Genomic DNA, 20,271 nt, shown 5'->3' on the forward strand with positions numbered 1-20,271 from the left:
AATCAAAGTTATGGCTGTTACAGTGGCTCGATGACTTCCATTAATTTTAACTTACCCTTAGGATAAATCACATTTCAGACAAGGCAGTGAGTAAAACATATTAATGTTAATTATATATAAGCATTAAATCATGACTTTTTGAAAGATCTATAGTCTCATAACTTCAATGGTATGTGCAAAAATTTTAATAGAATGGGTAACCATATGCATGGTTATATAAACATGTATTTTAGGATTTAACACATTTTAATGTTTTTAACATCTTAATAGAAAAGTGCGGAATGCTTTGAGAAAACTCATAAGGTCTGAAAAATCAACTGAGGATCCAACCTGGCTATGCTGTCTCCCACTGTTCCATTTTCTGAGTAAACGATGTGAACCATATCAAGACACTCCACTACTTGATAATCACAATGCTAGAAAACCTGTATGGTGGGGGAAAGATGACATTGAAGAAGAGATGGATTTTTTAAAGGGAAAATCAAATTGGAAACTGTAAGAATCAAAATAGCATTTGATATTTGGCTGTGTATTCTGTTACAACCAATAATCAGTTAAAGAAGAACGTTAATTGTCAAATATAGTACATGAAATGTATATTAACTTTAAAAATCAGTTTTTGTCAGTTATAATAATTGAAGCTTTTAATGGTATTCTATTTTATTTATTCTCGTTGAAGGGAACCAGCCTCTGTGTTGCAGATGTTGGAACCAATGTTTGAGATAGACTTCTATTTGCCAAGGTGTTTCATGGCTGTTCTAAGGTTTGAAAAACTAGATGTAGTCTCCACAAAAGCGTTTCCTCCAGAAGTCACTCTGGCTGGGCTGTACTTTTACTTCAAGGCGTTTTATTACTTTGATGCTGAGTCCAGATCAAAGGTTTTTGAAGATTTTTAATTTTTAAATACAAATAATTTGAATAAAAATATTTAGCTTGATTACGCATTTATTTACTGGTGCATATAATTCAATAATGCATTGAATAATATTGTACTATATGCATGCATGAACACCTTATTAGCTACCTGAATTATATATATAACAATATGCTATGAATTGCTTGTAATGCAACTATTCTCTCAATTGTATTTTGATAGTTCAAATAAGTAAATGTTACAGTAAGATTTCAAATTTGAGGTAAATTACCACAAGCAAATTTGAAATGTTCAATAATCAGTCCTGCATAGCAACAACATCTTAAAAGGTCCTACTTCATGCAAATTTACAATCTGGCTTCTGACCATTACAAATGTCTGTTAGAAGGGAGCCCTGGCCTCAAGAAATGGGGACCTTCCTACCGTAGATATTTTGTATTCCAAATTATGATGCATCTTATACTATCACCAATTCAGTTATAACAGAAACAGTACTGCTATTCATAACTATCCCAATACACAAGTGCACGGTATAGATAAAATAAATATTGAATTTTATTGATGTTTTACTTTTTTTAAACCTAGATTGTATGGAATTGCTTGGAAACAGTCTTATCTCAGTTGATTGAATTTTCCAGCAGAAATGAAGATGAGATGTAAGTAGAAACAGATTGTCAAATGCTTATTTGTCACTTCCAAAGAGTTATGACTGTGTAATAGTATATACTTGTACATGTTCTTAAGGACATTTCAGATATAACAAACAAATGTCAGTCTTCCTTTTTTCCACCATGGTAGAGATTTATTCAAAAGTTAAAAGTGTGTTGCAATTTTTCCCTCCTCATAGAGCCAGTGCTTATCCCTGGGTTCTCTGGTGCTTTGTAGAAAGTCATTGACACCACTCTATCAAAGGTTAAACCCCAGTGTAAGCTGTATCCAATTTCAGCTGGGTGGCCTGAGCCAATGTTGATAAAGTGCATGCATTGTCAAAGATTACATCATACAAAAAGTGACAATGGCGGGGCTTGAACCAGCGACCTTTGGTTACGCAGTACAGTTAAGGCGGTCAATAAAAATATGGGCAAATTTTTGTGATGAAAACACGTATACTTTAGTTAAACTGGCATGTCCTTTTTAAAATCAATAACAGTCACTCAAATGCAATATATTTCTAAAATACATATATAACAGTACAATATTTTATGTTCATAGTGGTCACGTGATATGGCAGTCGCATGGTACAAGCAGATGTATTTGTGGTTTTGAGGTCATTTAAAAAATTCAATATTGCAAGGGCATAATCATGTCAAAATTCACAACTAAATTATGAAATAACTTGATGTTATATCGTAGATTTTGAAAAACGGTGCGAACTTTTTAAGATAAGAATATTTGTTAGTAGAAACCGTAATTTATAATGCATATGTTGAATAATTTTGAAGGTCACAGGGTTAATTTCATTAAAAAATAATTAATTTGTAAGATTTTACAAGGATCGTAGAAGTTTTTAAGTTACATAGAATATTTCAAATTCACATGTAAAAGTTTGTCGGGATCAGGTAAGTGTATGCCCTTGCAATTAAGTGATTTATTTAGGTACTCAGATTTTAGATATACGATATTTTATACAAAACCGAGGTGGCTTCTTTATACGATGCATACTTTTAACAAAATGAAAATAAGACTATATAGGTAGCATTTTACTAATAATAATTTTAAACAAAATATTCATTTATACTTTTCCGTTAATGTATGACATTTATTTTTCTTCGCTATAAAACTGCACGATAGCCTTCAATGATTTAACTTAATGCGTCATTTTGAAGCATATGACGTCATATTTTGTAGTACAGCGAGAACGACATCTCGCTTATTTTTCAGTGTGTACGATATAACGGATATCAAAATTGTAAGTAGTAGCATTTGTTGTTTTTAATTAAAAGATTAGTATAAGTTAATTTTACTAATAAATAGATTAATAAGTACTTTCGAGGTTTGTAATATACTGTGATGTCATAATGCACATTTCCCGTACCCTTTGTCTGAACGGAGTTTATTGACAGCCTTAACTGTGCTGCGTAACGCCTATGACCACCGAGCCATGTGCTCCCTTATGTAAACTGTTTACACTTTATAAAATCCAGTTTTGTGTTATAATGCTTTATAGTTTAGATGCATTAATAATTTATTTTTTATCATGATATCACACCTATACTTTTTTCAATATCAGTAAGTGTGTATAAGCTTAATTTAGGCTCCTCATTTTTTTGCAGAGAAGTCAGACGTCAACTTGGCTTCTACTGTGTGTAGTTTCTGATTTCTGTGAAGCCAAGCCAAATGGTCAAATATGTAAATGATTATCTTTGTTGCATGTGTACAATACTGGCAGAAGATAGTTTTTTAAAAAGTTGTTGAGGATTTGAAATTATAGCATATTCTGAATGTTCCTATTCTTATACGAAAATACTATATGCATTGCATTTAGTGATGTTCTTGATTTAGCGGAAGCCACATTCTACCAAAAAACACTAAAGGTAATACTCTCAAAGTAGTTCTAATGATGTGGCATGAATCTATATCACTGGTATGTCAAAATGTTGACAGCTATGTACTCATATTCAAAGTAATGAATCAAGTTGTTCACTTTTTCAGTAATTTAGCTCACCTGAGACACAAGTCTATTATTGTCACTGTTGGTTTTGTCAAGTCAATTTTTTCTTGTTCTCCAAAATCGCTTAGCCAATTTCAACCAAAGCAGTTTTGAGTGAGGGGATTAGGCCCCCTCCCATGGTTGATAATTAATAAAGAAAGAAATTGGATGGGTTTATTGTTTCTAAATTTAAAAAAATTCAAATTTCCAGAGTCAAACAGCATTATCTAAATTTCCTAATATTAAACTAAAGAGCTATTTCATCCATAGTATGCATTAAGCACCCTTTGGAGAAGAGCTTTCAAGAATTAATAAAAAAAAAAAAAAAGGACAATTAGGGCTTACTTTCAAAAGGAAGATACCTGGTAATTAAGAAAGAATGAAAATAGGGTGATAGTTTACCATTTTCCAGAACGAAATTAACTGCAGTATCCAACTTTTACATTTTTTAAAGCTTCTTTATATTGGAGTGATGTAATGTTGTTTTAACCATAACCTTGCTTGCTAGAACATGTCAAATTATTGTGGAAGCAAATTAATGTACACATGTTAGAAGTTTAATTTACCCTTGACCCTTTGGGGTTAGATGAGTTCAACACTAAAAGTGTCCAATATAACAAAGAAAATGGGGGCTATGATATGTAAAATCAACATAAAAGCAACTGAAGGTAGTGTAGATGAATTTTAAGGTTATTAATGTAATATTTTTCAGTTACAGAGGTGCCACAATTAAGGAAGCGATCTCAATATTTTGACATTGGAATTAAAAAAAATTTGGTCGTTAATGGTAAAAAGAGAATTATTTTTAGATATCAGATGAAAGCTTGACATTGATTTTGTATAATTTAATTAATGTTCCCATGTTATTAAAAATACAAAAAAGCAATCTAACTTTCTTTTGGATTGCAACACATCTTCCTTGTAAACTGCAATAGCTGACACTATATTCTTTAAATTTTTATGAGGTTATAATGAGGAAAAAGAAAAATTATTGTCCATTTTATATATATATAATTGCAAACTTTTATGATTTCAGATCCAACAATGTGTTGGCCAGTTCCTACTTGTCCTACAGAATTGGTGGCGACCTATACTCTGCAGCAAATTTAGGACATGATAAAGATACTGAAGTGATGATTCGGGTTATCAAGACATACGTCATGGCCCTGGCTGTGTTTGATCATTTAATACACAAAAACTGTGAGCCATCCAGGAACTTTCCCAAGAAAACTTTACACTTGGCTGATCTTAGCGATAAAAGGAAAAGCATACTTTTTTGGCTTAGCGGATTTAGGTTTTATGATGTTGAGAAAACTCTGAAAGTGAGTGGACTTTTTCTTGCTATCTCTTTACATATTTATGTCTCTAATATCATGTATTAAGTAAACATAGATTACACTGATAGAGAAATATAAGCAGCTTCATCAAAATGTTCACAATTATGTAATGGAATGTAAGATAGCATACAATCATGCATTAAATGTGTTTCCTTTTCCAAATTTTGTTGATCCTGCTCTCCTTTTCTTACATTCCCCCTCCCCCCTTTTTTTAAATTTCAAAATGAGTTACTTTTATTAGGGCCCTGCTCTGCAGGTGCCCAAAAGTGATCAGTATGCCTGTCCATCCATTCATCTGTCCTTCCATCAGTCTGTCCATCTGAGATCTCTTGTCCGAAGCATATATTCTCTCCCCTTGGTCCAATCGGGCTCATACTTCAGCCCTAGAGAGGCTATGGGAAAAGGGTGTGAAGTGACCTTGAACCATGTTTCTATGTTTAGGAATAAGGTTATAATAAGCTTCACAGAAGCTTTTATAGGCAGTAACTCCAGAAAAGTTTCAAGATAATGTTTTGACTGACCTTAGTCCAATCAGACTGTATTGCGGCAAAGTTAAAACATTGCTGCTTGTAATTTGAATGAAAGAGAGAAGAGAGAGAGAGTAAATGGAGTAAATTATAGGTGATGCAGGTGAAAAAAAATCATCATTAGTTATAAAATGGCAAATGAATTAATTAAGGTCTATATGTTACATGTGTATCCTATACAGGTGTTTAAAAGTAAGATCGTAAAAAAAAATTTCGGCCACTGTGTCTACAAATAGGGATGATGTAACAAACCAGAACTTTCATACGGTCCGAGAATACAGATATATATACGGGCATTAAATATTTTTAATAGCAACCTAATGATCATTTATTAGTTGAGATATGGTGAAACGGAAAGGCAACACAGGCGGAAGCTTAATGAAAACAAAATAAAATAAGGGCAAATAAAGGTAAACAATGTTTCACACTGAGTAATCATGAAGAAAGTTTTAGCCTACATATCAAAGTCACGTATTATACCAATGTGTCTTCAAGCAAAATTACAACCTATGTTGAATTCGGGAAGATTCGGCATATTTTGATTAGATTTTTACTGTTAATACTTCTAATGAAAAGATATCTCTTAAATTTTTGTAGAACCTTCGATGTTTAATGTTACTTCATTCCATTATCTATATAGACATCATTGCTCTGCAGTGAAAGAATTTCCAAGTTACATACATTTATAGGATATACTAGCCTTACCTTGACTTGTCCCTATATAACTATTGATATATATATTTTGCTCATCTGTGTCATGTTATTTACTCCTCTCTCTTCAAAACATTAAGTTGAAACTTTTCTGGAGTTAATGCCTATTAAAAATTTCTACATGATTCTCTATATAACACAATTATATGAAAAATCCTTGTCCAGGGCATATCTTCTCTCCCATTGGTCCAATCTGGCTCATACTTCACTCAGAGTGTCTGGTCAAAAGGTTTACAATGACATTGAATGAAACTTGTAGGTGAAGGTCATACCAGACCACATAAAAATCCTTTTTTCAGGGCATATAATTATATACTTTCCACTTAGCTATACTGTGTATTTGGCTCAAACTTCACTTAAACAGAGCTTTTGGCTTAATGGTGTACAGTGAAATGGGAAATAATCTACTAGTGCAATTGGTTCCCATTTTCTAAATCTTGCTCAGATTGAACAAAAATGCCTGTATATTAAGGTCAAAGCGAAATTCTCTGAAATGTTTTTCATCCTAGCATCCATTATTTAAGTTTCTTTTACATTGAAGCAAAGGTTTTTCGATCAATTTTTAGGGTCTTCCGTTTTCAACGGAAGACCCTCTTGTTATTCTTCGGTTTCTTTTTAGGGTCTTCCGTTTCCAACGGAAGACCCTCTTGTTATTCTATTGTTTCTTTTTATTATTATTATTAGGGTCTTCCGTTTCCAACGGAAGACCCTCTTGTTATTCTATTGTTTCTTTTTATTAGGGTCTTCCGTTTCCAACGGAAGACCCTCTTGTTATTCTTCGGTTTCTTTTTATTATTATTTTTTTTCTTTTTCTTTTTTTTCTGACTCCTTTTCGGCTTCATAACTCAAAAAGTTTTCAACTTATTGAAAGGAAACTTTCAGGGATTATGTGCAATTATAATGCCTCAAAGATATTAAAGTTTCCATAACAACGTCACTTCCGTTTTGACGTTACGTCATTTTTAAACTTTAAAAAAAGTCATTTTGTCCGCGACATTTCTCAATAACGCTTTAAGATAGAGTCTTGAAATTTTCTGTGGTTATGAATTTGGCAATTTACATGTGCAATAAGGCTGGAAATTAAAATCCTTCACTTCCGGTCGAAACCGGAAGTGAAACAAATTTTTCGAAAAAATGAATTTTCTGATGAAATCAAAAATGAATAGGTGATTTATAGAGCTTATCAAGTTGAATCTAACACTGAAATCCGTTTTAAAATCGGATGATGCATTAAAGAGATATCGGGGTTTAAAAATTGATTTTTCCGGAAATTTTGTTTCCGCGTCCTTGGTTTAAAAAATAGCGTAATGTTCAAAGGAAAGTTAACTCGTACCAAAAATAATTGTTAAGTCGTACTTGAACACATTCGGATTTTTTTTGTTAAGTCGTTCTTGAAATCAGGAAGGGTTTTGTAAAGTCGTACTTAAAATCATTCGGATTTTGTTAAGTCGTACCAGGAATAATTCGATTTTTTCATCTTTTTATTTTAGTTACTCTTGTTATTGGTTCAAGAGCTCTGCTTCTTACAGGAACTTCCAGCTTTACTTCCGACATTAACGGAAGACCCACTCGTTGCTTTGCAACGAGCTTTGCTCTAGTTATTATTATTTTTCTTTTTCTTTATTTTTCTGACTTTTTTAAAGCTTAATATTTCAAAGAGTTTTCAACCGATTTACATAAAACTTTCAGGGATTATGTAACATTATTGTGCCTCAAATATGTTAAATTTTTAACTACAACATCACTTCTGTTTTTACGTTACGTCAATTTTTAAATTTTAAAAAAGTGATTTTGTCCAGGGCGTTTTTAAAAAACGCTAGAAGATAGAGACTTGAAATTTTCCGTGTTGAAGCATTGATCGTTTTTATTTGGACATAAGGCTGGAATTTAGTTTCCGTCACTTCCGATCCAAACCGGAAGTGTTTTAAAATTTTCGAAATTTCGAATTTTTCGTTTCAATTTCAAATGTTTATGAGGTTTGTAGAGTTGGTCATGCTGAATACGAAACTGAAATCCGTTTGAAAATCAGACAATGCATTACAGAGATATCGGGGTTTAAAATTTGATTTTTCCGGAAATTTTGTTTCCGCGTCCTTGGTTTAAAAACTAGCGTAATGTTAATAGTAAAATTAACTTGTACCAAAAATAATCGTTAAGTCTTACTTAGACACATTCGGATTTTTTTTTGTTAAGTTGTTCTTAAAATCAAGAAGGTTTTTGTTAAGTCGTACTTAAAATCATTCGGATTTTGTTAAGTCGTACCAGGAATAATTCGATTTTTTCATCTTTTTATTTTACTTTCTCTTGTTACTGGTTTAAGAGCTCTGCTTCTTACAGGAACTTCCAGCTTTACTTCCGACATTAACGGGAGACCCACTCGTTGCTTTGCAACGAGCTTTGCTCTAGTTATTATTCTTTTTCTTTATTTTTCTGACTTTTTTAAAGCTTAATATCTCAAAAAGTTCTCAACAGATTTACATGAAACTTTCAGGGATTATGTACCATTATCGTCCCTAAAAGATGTTAAATTTTCAATAACAACGTGTTTTCCGTTTCAACGTTACGTCAATTTTTATATTTTAAAAACGTGATTTTGTCCAGGGCTTTTTTCAAAAACGCTTCAAGATAGAGACTTGGAATTTTTTGTGTTGAAGCATTGATCGTTTATATTTGGACATAAGGCTGGAATTTAGTTTCTGTCACTTCCGGTCTAAACCGGAAGTGTTTTAAAATTTTCGAATTTTCGAATTTTTCGTTTTAATTTTAAATGTTTACGAGGTTTGTAGAGTTGTTCATGCTGAATACGAAACTGAAATCCGTTTGAAAATCGGACGATGCATTACAGAGATATCGGGGTTGAAAAATTGATTTTTCCGGAAATTTTGTTTCCGCGTCCTTGGTTTAAAAAATAGCGTAATGTTAATAGTAAAATTAACTCGTACCAAAAATTATTGTTAAGTCTTACTTAGACACATTCGGATTTTTTTTTGTTAAGTTGTTCTTAAAATCAAGTAGGTTTTTGTTAAGTCGTACTTAAAATCATTCGGATTTTGTTAAGTCGTACCAGGAATAATTCGATTTTTTCATCTTTTTATTTTACTTACTCTTGTTACTGGTTTAAGAGCTCTGCGTCTTACAGGAACTTCCAGCTTTACTTTCGACATTAACGGGAGACCCACTCGTTGCTTTGCAACGAGCTTTGCTCTAGTTATTATTATTATACTTTTTCTTTTTTTTTCTGACTCCTTCTCGGCTTTATAACTCAAAAAGTTTCCAACCGATTTTGATGAAACTTTCAGAGGTAATGTGAAACTATTATCCCTCTAAGATGTTAACGTTTTTTTGACAACGTCACTTCTGTTTTTACGTTACGTTATTTTTAAATTTTCAAAAAGTGATTTTGTCCGCAGCGTTTCTCAAAAACGTTTTAAGATAGAGGCCTGAAATTTTCAATGATTATGATTTGGTCGATTTACCTCTGTAATAAGGCTGGAAATGAAAATCTGTCACTTCCGGTCCAAACCGGAAGTGAAACAAATTTTTCGAAAAAATGAATTTTCTGATCAAATCAAAAATGAATATGTGTTTTGTAGAGCTTAATAACCTGAATCTAACACTGAAAGCCGTTTTAAAATCGGACGATGCATTACAGAGATATCGGGGTTTAAAAAATGATTTTTCCGGAAATTTTGTTTCCGTGCCCTTGGTTTAAAAAATAGCCTAATGTTCAAAGTAAAGTTAACTCGTACCAAAAATAATTGTTAAGTCGTACTTGAACACATTCGGATTTTTTTGTTAAGTCGTTCTTGAAATCAGGAAGGTTTTTGTTAAGTCGTACTCAAAATCATTCGTACCAGGAATAATTCGATTTTTTCATCTTTTTATTTAAGATACTCTTGTTATTGGTTCAAGAGCTTTGCTTCTTACAGGAACTTCCAGCTTTACTTCCGACATTAACGGAAGACCCACTCGTTGCTTTGCAACGAGCTTTGCTCTAGTTTTTTATCCTAATTGTTTTAGGTTTGGGATTGTGTGCTGTCATTGGACTTACCAGCCAGTACCGTTAGGGATTCCTTTATGGTGGAACTAAAGGAAAAGTTGCAAGAAGACCTGAAAAGAAATGTAAGAAGATAACTGATATCAGATTTACAGCATTTTTAGCTCATCTGAGCTGAAAGCTCAAGTGAGCTTTTTCAGATCACTTTTTGTTTGGCGTCTGTCTGTCCGTAAACTTTTTACATTTTCGACTTCTTCTCCAGAATTCAATTAAACTTGGCACACAGCATCCTTAGTTCAAATGAAGTGCAATACCCTCTTTCAAATATTGTTCACAAAAACTCAAATGATTTTATATATGGTTTTACTTGTATGCAAGCATTTTGAATACTGTAGATTCCTAATTAAACGCGAAGAATTAATATCCGCGTAAAATCGCGAGGAGCACCCTTCGCGAATTTTAAATTCTCGCCATCATTTTTTGAGGGTTGAGAACTATGAGAAATTAGGATAAAAGATCCGCGTTCGCGATTTTATATTCTCGCGATTTGATACAAAGCAGCGGGATCGCGGAATAAAGTACTCGCATAATATAAGGAATTTACAGTATTGTTGATTCTAGCCCTTGGACAATTCTTGGACCTCACAGAGGGTTTAAAGTTTTATGAAGGTTTATAATCCATATATAAACAGTTGTTTAAGTCTGATCATCTTCTCAAGAACTGCAATGCTCAATATGTGATATGAATGTAAAATCATCCTGTTACAAAGGGGCTCAATGATAAGCATAAGAATGTGCAGGGAATATTTTTTTTCTATACAGGATCTGTTATAAGACATTGTTCAGATATTTTGTATATGACTCCATAAAGCTGATTTTATTATGTCTTTTGTTGCTCAGGTGAGCGATGTGGCCCATGGGCCTCTTGTTGTATCAGTTCTGGCTTATAAGGCAGAGGTGTTTTGAATTTCCTTTGCCTATGCCTCCTTTTCCTTTGGCCTTTAAAGACTTGAATCCTACTAGATGAGTCATGACCTGGCTGAAAGTACTCCATAAATTATATAGAAAGGTCATCATTCACTGAAAGCTCATTTTCGCTAGCCAAGGGTTTTCGGTCCACTTGCTACCCATAAGTTTATTGGGAGCAAAGTGGAACGAAAACCCTTGGCTAGCGAAGATGCTGAAAGCTCAAATGAGATAAAATGATGTTACATAATTTTGGATTAGAAATGTACAGTCCTGATTGGGCTGATGTCAGACTTCCAAATAGCTGTAGAAATCATGGTAACCTTCACATTAAGAACTAGCTCTTTCTTCTAAGCTAATACAGTCATGGATTGTCAAAGAAAGTAGGTTAATATGTTAAAAAAATAATCATTGAAAAACCCTACATGGTTACAAATAATTTAATCATTGCTTCAGTATATTAACATGAAACTTCAGGTTTATTGGAGGTAAACATAAACTGGACAGAACTGAAAATATGACTTTGAAACCACAATTATATACCAGGTAGTAAGAATTTTGGGCAAAGCAAAAAAAAATACCAAAACCTGGAACTAAAATGTGACATTATATAGTATAATGTTATGCATTCAGTTTGTTGATATGGAAATGCTTCAGTTTTTAGCTCACCTTAGCTGAAAGCTCAAGTGAGCTATTCTGATCACATTTTGTCCATTGTCTGTCTGTCTGTCCGTCCGTCCATCCGTCTGTAAACTTTTTACATTTTGAACTTCTTCTCTAAAACCGCTTATCCAATTTCAACCAAATTTGGCACAAAGCATCCTTATGGGATGGCGAATATAAATTGCAGAAATAAACGTCCAATCTGTATTCAAAGCGGAGAAAACTTTGAAACTGTAGAAAAAGGGGGGTGCATTTTTAAAAATCTTCTTCTCCAGAACTACTGAGTTCAATTCAACGTAGTTTAGCATAAATTATCCTTATGGGAAGGAAAATATAAATTGCAAAAATTAAGGTCTAATTCTGTTTCAAATCTGAGTTATTACGAAAATAATGATAAAGGAAAGGCGTGTTTCAGCTTCGGGTTTCGGCATCCGGTAAAATGGGTAGGCAAGACTTGGCCTGGGCAAAACAAAAGATTGGCAGTTATTAATCTGCTAATCTCATTAAAATATTTGATGGACCAGTAATATTTGTATTCGCTGTAAATATTGCCGCAAAATAATGCGTATTTGGAATTGACGATTGCCGATCTGCTCCGGCTTTTATTTTGCCACAGCCAATTTTACCAAGACTTCTAAAACGAGGTTCTTTGTTTAAAGCAGCCATGACCGTATACGAAAAAGGGTCGATCTGACTATGATGAATTTGCTTGTTATGCAACAGTTCGCGTATGAAGGGAAATTTTTGAAACATGCAAAATATATTGGTGCCGATTTTGTGAAGTAAATTGAGGCTAAATATTTCAATGCATTAACAGATTTCACACATGACGTTGGTGTTAGCTTGTTCTGATTTTCGTTTCCTTTATTTATGCTTTGTAACCTGGGAACTCTCGTCTGTATTTCGTGATTTTTACGTATCAATTCAAACAGAGACTTCGGTAAATCAAACAGTTAACTGTTTACCTGCGCAAATTAAGCAAAATCTGATGTATCAAAAAAGTACTGAAATACAATTCATTCTATCGGTAATTCGGCATTATCTTTAAATTTGTGTAATGGTAGATTAATGCAATATGTTTTGTTGAGGTGTTGGCATTTTCTCGAGTTTATTCAGTTTAAATAGAGTTTGATATCGCTGACGGAAATATGTAGGTATATACATGTATATATATGATTCATTTCGAAAAAATAAATTGTGTTTTTAGCTCACCTGAGCTGAAAGCTCAAGTGAGCTATTCTGATCACATTTTGTCTGTCGTCCTTCTGTCTGTCTGTCCGTCTGTCCGTAAACTTTTCACATTTTCCACATCTTCTCAAGAACTACTGGGCCAATTTCAACCAAACTTGGCACAAATCATCCTTAAGCAAAGGGGATTCAAAGTTGTGAAAATTAAAGGCCACACTAATTTTTAAGGGGAGATAATTAGAAATTAATGAAAAATTTCGAGAAATTTTCAAAAATCTTCTTCTCAAGAACCAGAAAGCCAGGAAAGCTGAAACTTGTGTGGAAGCATCCTCAGGTAGTGTAGATTCAAAGTTGTGAAAATCATGACCCCCATGGGTAGGGTGGGGCCACAATGGGGGGGGGGCGAAGTTTTACATAGGAATATATAGAGTAAATCCTTGAAAATCTTCTTCTCAGAAACTAATCAGCCAGGAAAGCTGAAACTCGTGTGGAAGCATCCTCAGGCAGTGTAGATACAAAGTTGTGAAAATCATGACCCCTGGGGGTAGGGTGCGGCACAATGGGGGGTCAAAGTTTTACATAAGAATTTATAGAGTAAATATTTAAACATCTTCTTCTCAGAAACTAATCTGCCAGGAAAGCTGAAACTTGTGTGGAAGTATCCTCAGGTAGTGTAGATTCACAGTTGTGAAAACATGATCCCTGGGGGTAGGGTGAGGCCACATTTGGGGGGGGGGGTGTTAAAGTTTTACATAGGAATATATAGAGTAAATCTTTAAAAATCTTCTTCTCAGAAACTAATCAGCCAGATGATTCTTTATAATTGTTAAGACTTTGGCTCCAGGACAATTCTTCGGCCTCACAAGAAGGTTCAGAGTTTGATGTAGCTTAATATCCCATATACAAACAATTGTAAAGGATCCTTTTGTGGACTGCAATACTCAACATGTGATATGACTATAAAATCATCCTGTTAGAAAAGGGACTAATGATTATAAACATAAGAATATCCAGCGGGAAAAATGGATTTTATTTATACAGGATCTACATGTATTATTGTACATTGTCCAGATTGTTTGTGTTATGACTCCATTAAGCTGATTTTATCATACCTATTGTTCCTCAGGTGAGCGATGTGGCCCATGGGCCTCTTGTTTATTTGTTAGAGTGCATGTTTCTTGTGTTTAATTGTTTACAATTTCTATTTACTAACCATATTTGAGTGTTAAGCTTCGAATTATAAGCAAGATACAGAGATTTGCTCACAATTCTATGTTTGTACACAGATCTTAAAAACTAAAGATTAAAAAAAGTAAAATATTAAGAACATTTTCAAAGTCTGTTCTTCCAGAAACCAACTTTAACAACTTATTGTATTGTAAACTTAACTTTTTTCGTCATTATTACTCCTACTGAATGACATGTGATCCTTGACTGTGTTTGTGTACATTTGTATAAACTGATTTTGAACCTCAAATACCAATGAACTGGTCTTGAGTGAATAAAAGAATTGAAAATCTTAGGCCATTCTTTTTTTCCATTTTAAATGCTGAATAGGAAATACCAAGTTAAAAATCTTAAGCTGAATGTAATAAACTCATGTGAACAAAATATGACTCAAACCTAGGGAAACTGTGAGCTCTGTATCTTGCTTATAATTCTACGATTGACGCTGAAATTTTAATTGAACATTAGAAATTCTATATGAATTAGAGTATGTTAAATACTTGTACATGTACAAACAAAATAATGAAATTCTGTATATACCTACTCTCTGGGGCCCCCTCTTTATACAATAAATAATGTGAAATCTACATCAATTTTGATAGTTTTTCAGACACGAGTAAATAAAAACGACATCTTTACAACAGTTTCCATAGTTCTGACACATTTCTGTTGCGGGGATAAAGTAATTATCGCTATTCCTAAGAAAATATTACAGCCGAAAATTATCCTGGTTTGTACGCAAGGTAAATAACAGTCATTCAATTATAAGGGAGAAGACAAATTAAATTTTTGAATGTTTTTAATTTGAGGATTTGATCACATTGAGGTACAATTTTCTTCTTCACATCTATACATGTAGGATTTTTTAGATAAAATACATTAACTATTATATTTTTTTAAAAATAAAATAACAAATAAGTAGTTGATGAAAAAAATGTACCTATATGCTTTCATATATTTTGATCGCTTTACAAAGTTGGGGGGGGCAGAACGAAAATATAGGGAATTGGAAGTTAACAACTTAACAGTGTACCCCTACCAAATGTTTAGTTTTATATCTTGCGTATGATTTTCTTATTCTGGTAAAAAATAGTATTTCATGAAGGTACAATGTCAAAGATTACGTGTATGAAAAAATAAGTGTAAAATTCAAATACTTGACAATATTTATTTTTTGTTATTCTACCGAGAGACCATATGGCACAATATCTTTTGAACGTCCATTGTTGCTCAGGTGAGCGATGTGGCCCCATGGGCCTCTTGTTTTAATGAACTATTCTAGTTTTGATGAACATAATGAAAAACAAAATAAATGTATTTGTTTCTGTTTTTATTTTTCAGAAGTTGACAGTACAGGAAAAACTAGTTGAGTTATACTGTAATGGTGCTGAGCAATTTGGTTCCATCATTCAGGATATATTGGGAAAATTTGCTTTTCAGGTAAAATATATTTAAATTCATCAGTCAACATGGTAGGTAGCATAAATCCTTACTAAGCTTAGTATATTTGAGTTGCATAGCTTTACCAATTTTGACTACTTGAGTTGAACTGTTTAACTTGTATTATTTCCTCCTGCATTACAGTGTTTACAAGTTACCATTACTGCTAATTTTAAAATGTTACATGCCCCTGTTCCAGCATATGACTCTGACCAAGGGTTGCTTTTTTGATGTTGTACAACAAAGATATTAAGCAGTTCTGATATTGAATACCAATTTAAAAATTTTTTCTAGTACATGTATTTCTGATAATTTATAAAATTTAAATTTTGAAAATTTATTTGAAGAGCCAGCTTTTCCCCAGACTTTTTAAAAGTGAATATGGCATTAATATCCATTCAATCTAACTATTAATTATCTTTTTTCCTTTAATAGCTTTATCTTTCCTCAATAACTATGAAAGCTATAACTGCCATTTTTAACATTTTTTTTTGCCTGGTTGGAGATTCGACTCAAAATTTGTCAGTGTGATGATCGTCCTGTGTGAAAGAAAACACTGTGATTAATGAGTGAGGTTATTTACTGGTATTTATTGAGTGTTATGGTTAATTTATGTAAGGAGAAATAAAATGTTCTTATATAATTATGCATATTTATTAACAATTCACATACGAGTATATCTATGCATGACTGTGGAAAGAACAATCAAAAGGGAACAGCATGGGGGAAGAGGAATGACAGTAAACTTGTTTTTACAGAATGAAATTGTTAAAATAGTTTTTGATGTTGACTTATTCCTTTGAAAGTTTTGTTATAAAAGAATAACCATGATCAATAAATCTATAGACCACATTTTAATTCATACCTGAGCAGAGAAAAGTATTATCCCTTTTAGGGGTCCCTCAACTTAAAACATTAGTGCTCTGGTTTTTTATGCCCCCTTCGGAAAAGGGAGGGCATATTGCTTTGCTGCTGCCTGTCAGTTGGTCGGTCTGTTGGTCGGTCCACCAACAGTTTCCATTATATACAGGTTAATCATAATAATATCTAGATCAAGTTCGATTTTGGGTGCAATCGAGCAATTTTTGACAGAGTTGTGGCCCTTGAAATTTTCAATTATTTGTAGTTTCTGTTCATTTTCTTGCAGTTCTAACTTCTTTCCAAGGGAGGGGGGCAAACATCTCTTGTTTTTTTTGTCTACAAATGTGTTAGCCTGCTACCAGCATGCAGACCACGCTTTCAGGTTGACTTCTTATTTACATACATTGATACTGAATAGGCTTGCGATATCACATGAACAGGTGATGATAAATATTTAAAACAGGGGCATTTACAGACTGCGTCAGTCAGTAAAAAAAAATTGTATGAAAATTATATTCTATACTTTTAACTTTGTTTGAATTAAATTGGATAAATTCCAGAAATTTTAGTTTCTAACTTACAAACTGACTAAATTTTAGTTTGGTTCCCAACATAGCAAAAACAGCATTAACAATGGCATATTATAGCTTTATAGAACAGAAAGAGACTGTTACTAAATTTATAACATGAAAATTAATCCAAATACTTTAATCTTTCAAAACCTTTTCCCATATTTGTTGAAAAAATCATTTTGCAATTAGAACATTTTAAAAGCATAATGTATAATAGTCTTTACTGTGTTATCGTAATTTCGGATGCAGACATTGATAAACGATATAAGTTTAGATGAATTTTATTAAGACCCCATTCCAAGAGCAACCTATTGTGATCAGTCTATTCGTCTGTCAGTCCATCCAAGATTACCTGTCTAGAGCATGTCTTCTCTCCCTTGGCCCAATCTGGCTCATACTGTTTTTGGATACAGAATGAGCATTGTCCTTGAACCAAGTTTCTAGGACTAAGGTTAGAGTCATATCAGAATTATCTGAAAAATACTTGTCTGGATCATATATTATCTCCCCTTGGTCCAATCTGGCTCATAATTCACCTCTAAAGTTCATTTGGTTAAAGGGGGTGCAGTGTTCTTCAATGACATTTCTAGGTCAAGGTTAAGGTCAAGGTCAGTGCAGTATCAGACAGTGCATTTTTTTTTTAAGGAATGAATTCAATATTTATTTGTTTTATACAAATGTCAATATAAAATGGTTTAAGGCAGTTTACGCGTTATAAACCGCGAAGCGGTTTTTAAAAAAGTGTAAACTGCATGTTTCAAACCATTTTATATCGTATAAAACTAATAAATATTGAATTCATTGCTTATATTTTAATTTGTTACTCTTCACTGAAGATAAAAACGGTCATTTAACCTTTAAAATGACGTAAAATTGTACAAAATTCAAACAGAACATCAGTCGTATTGATACGTTTTTTATGTTAGTCTTACTATGACGTAGGCAACATTCTTTATATGATATAAAATAAATTTTTAGCCAATCAGAAAGCGCGTTACAACCAGAATTAAATTATTCAGTCAGAGAGCATAAATACTCTCCCCTTACCCCATCTGGCTTATGCTTCACACAACCAGAGCTCTTGGGTAAAAGGGTATGCAGTGACCTTGAACCAAGTTTCAAGGTCAAATGTGAAGTTCATAGCATATCTCTTTAAAATCCAGTTTTAGATCTTAGATTATTACTCATTTGCTTAATCTTGCTTAAATTAAACCAGAAAATGTCTGTTAGTATTGGGAAATGAGCTTGACTTAAAGTTCTTTGTTCATATGTTGTTAGCTGGAAAATTTCTAAGTCATTGGTCAAGGTCAAAGCAAATTAAATCCTCTGAAATGTTTTTTTCCTTTTGCCCATTATTGAAGTGGCTGTTATGATTTAAAATACATCAGGTTTAAAATTATAAACATACCACTTTATATATTTTTGATTTCAACAGAGAATTAATTATTTATACTTATTAAAAGAAATGACATGATTTTTAGCTTCAGAAGAGAGGTCTACTATACTTTAAAATTATACTATGTATACCATGATTGCAATTGTTTCTATTACATGCATAATATGTTCAACTATATATATATGTAGTAGTATTGTTAGCTATGAATCTTAATGTTACTTTTAAGATGATATTTATCAGCATTAAAATATATTATGCATTTCATTAAACTAAAAAGTACTTTGATTTTTAAAAGCTAAGCTAAATTAACACCCATGATATAATAACCCCTACAAAATGATATTGTAATCGATTATTCAATTTCAATTTCAATGGTTTATTGACATCACCATGTTGGCATACAGTCAAAATGAAATCAAATGACAGACAAAAGAAAATTATAACATAAAGGCTACAGCATGCAAGACAGTTTTATACAATACTACATATAGTCCCTGGAACTATTTTCTCTGCATAAAACATTTATCCAAGTACCGGTAGATACATAGATGTTTTGTAGTATTATAATCACATGGATTAACAATTTCTTTTATGGGATCAATACCACAGTACAATTTATTGAATAAATGTTAAGTTTTCTGTTTCAGGCTTTAGAGGAAGGGTGCATCTGTGAGGATAGGATAATGTTAGGACGAGGAGCTTTCAGATATGGAAACATGCTGTCAAGGTTATTTGAAAGATCCTGGAACAATAACAAATTGTCAGACACCAAACCAAGAGATGTCCTGAGGTTCACGTTGTCCTGGAAACCATTCATTCATTTCTTGGAAATGTTTTGTGAGTAATCTTTGATGCATACTTAAATTCACAATCCTTTTTAGAGATATAACAGCATCAAATGATTTGTGACTCTTTTTTAATACTTAATTTCTATAGTTTTACAATATCTCTTTTTTATGAATGCCTTATAATAACTCAATTCAAATTCAACATGGAAATGTTTAAGCTCCAAACGCTTTATGAGATAACGCTTTCCAGTGATAATCTGGTTCATGTTAAAGAACATGCTACAGAAGTAAAATGTTTTCATATTATATGTTACAAATTTTAAGTACATGTTTCATGATTTTATTGATTGATAAATTCGATGGGTTAAGGAACCATCTGTTATAGTATTATAGAAATGTAATATGGAACAAACCTCGCAGACCCTCTACTACAGCTACTAAAGAAAGATTATTATGAAATTGTTCCTTAACTAGAGTTATTTATTATGTGCCTTTCAAACTACTGAAAAAAAATTGTACCTTAAAGATGTACTTTTGCTTATAAATTATAGATGAAAAAGAGAAATCTGGTGTGTTGTCGGAAGACTGCCAGGTACACTTCATACAGGCAGCCACATTGCTGAAGGTAGCGATGGACACTCTGATGGAGGGAACGGTGCTGATAGGGGACCTAGAGATCATTAACAATGCCGTGGACACATTCATACATCTGAACAAATCTATCTCCAAGCATGACAGAGGAAAGGAAGAATTCAACGAAGCACTGGTTAGGGAAACCTTGATTCTGAGATGCAGAGAAGTCAGGAAGTTTGAAGAGGTCAAAACAAATGTCCAAGTCTTTACTCAAATGTGCCAGCACTTCAGAGGTAATTAGTGAATTTCATTTTAATTAATATTAACATGTACAGTTTTCATAAAGCCAAAAAATTATTATTAGTTATTCAAATACTTCTTTATATTCAAAATAGAGGTTACCGTAGGAAACAAGTGTTTTACATGCTTAGGCACTCTTTTATCAACATAGTAGTATCTGTGCATAAAGAAATTTTATTTGATTCAATAAGAACGAAAATA

At 32.7% G+C, this 20,271-nt stretch overlaps 1 protein-coding gene across 3 annotated transcripts in view; it reads left to right on the forward strand.

Moving 5' to 3' along the window:
* Nucleotides 1-20,271, forward strand: part of LOC105324838 (E3 ubiquitin-protein ligase rnf213-alpha) — an 84,399-nt gene that overhangs the window by 16,809 nt on the left and 47,319 nt on the right. For all 3 annotated transcript variants that reach the window (XM_066072389.1, XM_066072388.1, XM_066072387.1), the window contains exons 9-16: nt 271-495; nt 680-878; nt 1,460-1,530; nt 4,561-4,846; nt 10,120-10,221; nt 15,482-15,580; nt 19,057-19,246; nt 19,749-20,063. In XM_066072389.1, coding sequence (XP_065928461.1) covers nt 271-495; nt 680-878; nt 1,460-1,530; nt 4,561-4,846; nt 10,120-10,221; nt 15,482-15,580; nt 19,057-19,246; nt 19,749-20,063 — 1,487 coding nt within the window. The remainder of the gene's footprint in view (nt 1-270; nt 496-679; nt 879-1,459; nt 1,531-4,560; nt 4,847-10,119; nt 10,222-15,481; nt 15,581-19,056; nt 19,247-19,748; nt 20,064-20,271) is intronic.

Source organism: Magallana gigas, chromosome 9, assembly GCF_963853765.1.
Source record: "Magallana gigas chromosome 9, xbMagGiga1.1, whole genome shotgun sequence".
Lineage (NCBI taxonomy): Eukaryota > Metazoa > Mollusca > Bivalvia > Ostreida > Ostreidae > Magallana > Magallana gigas.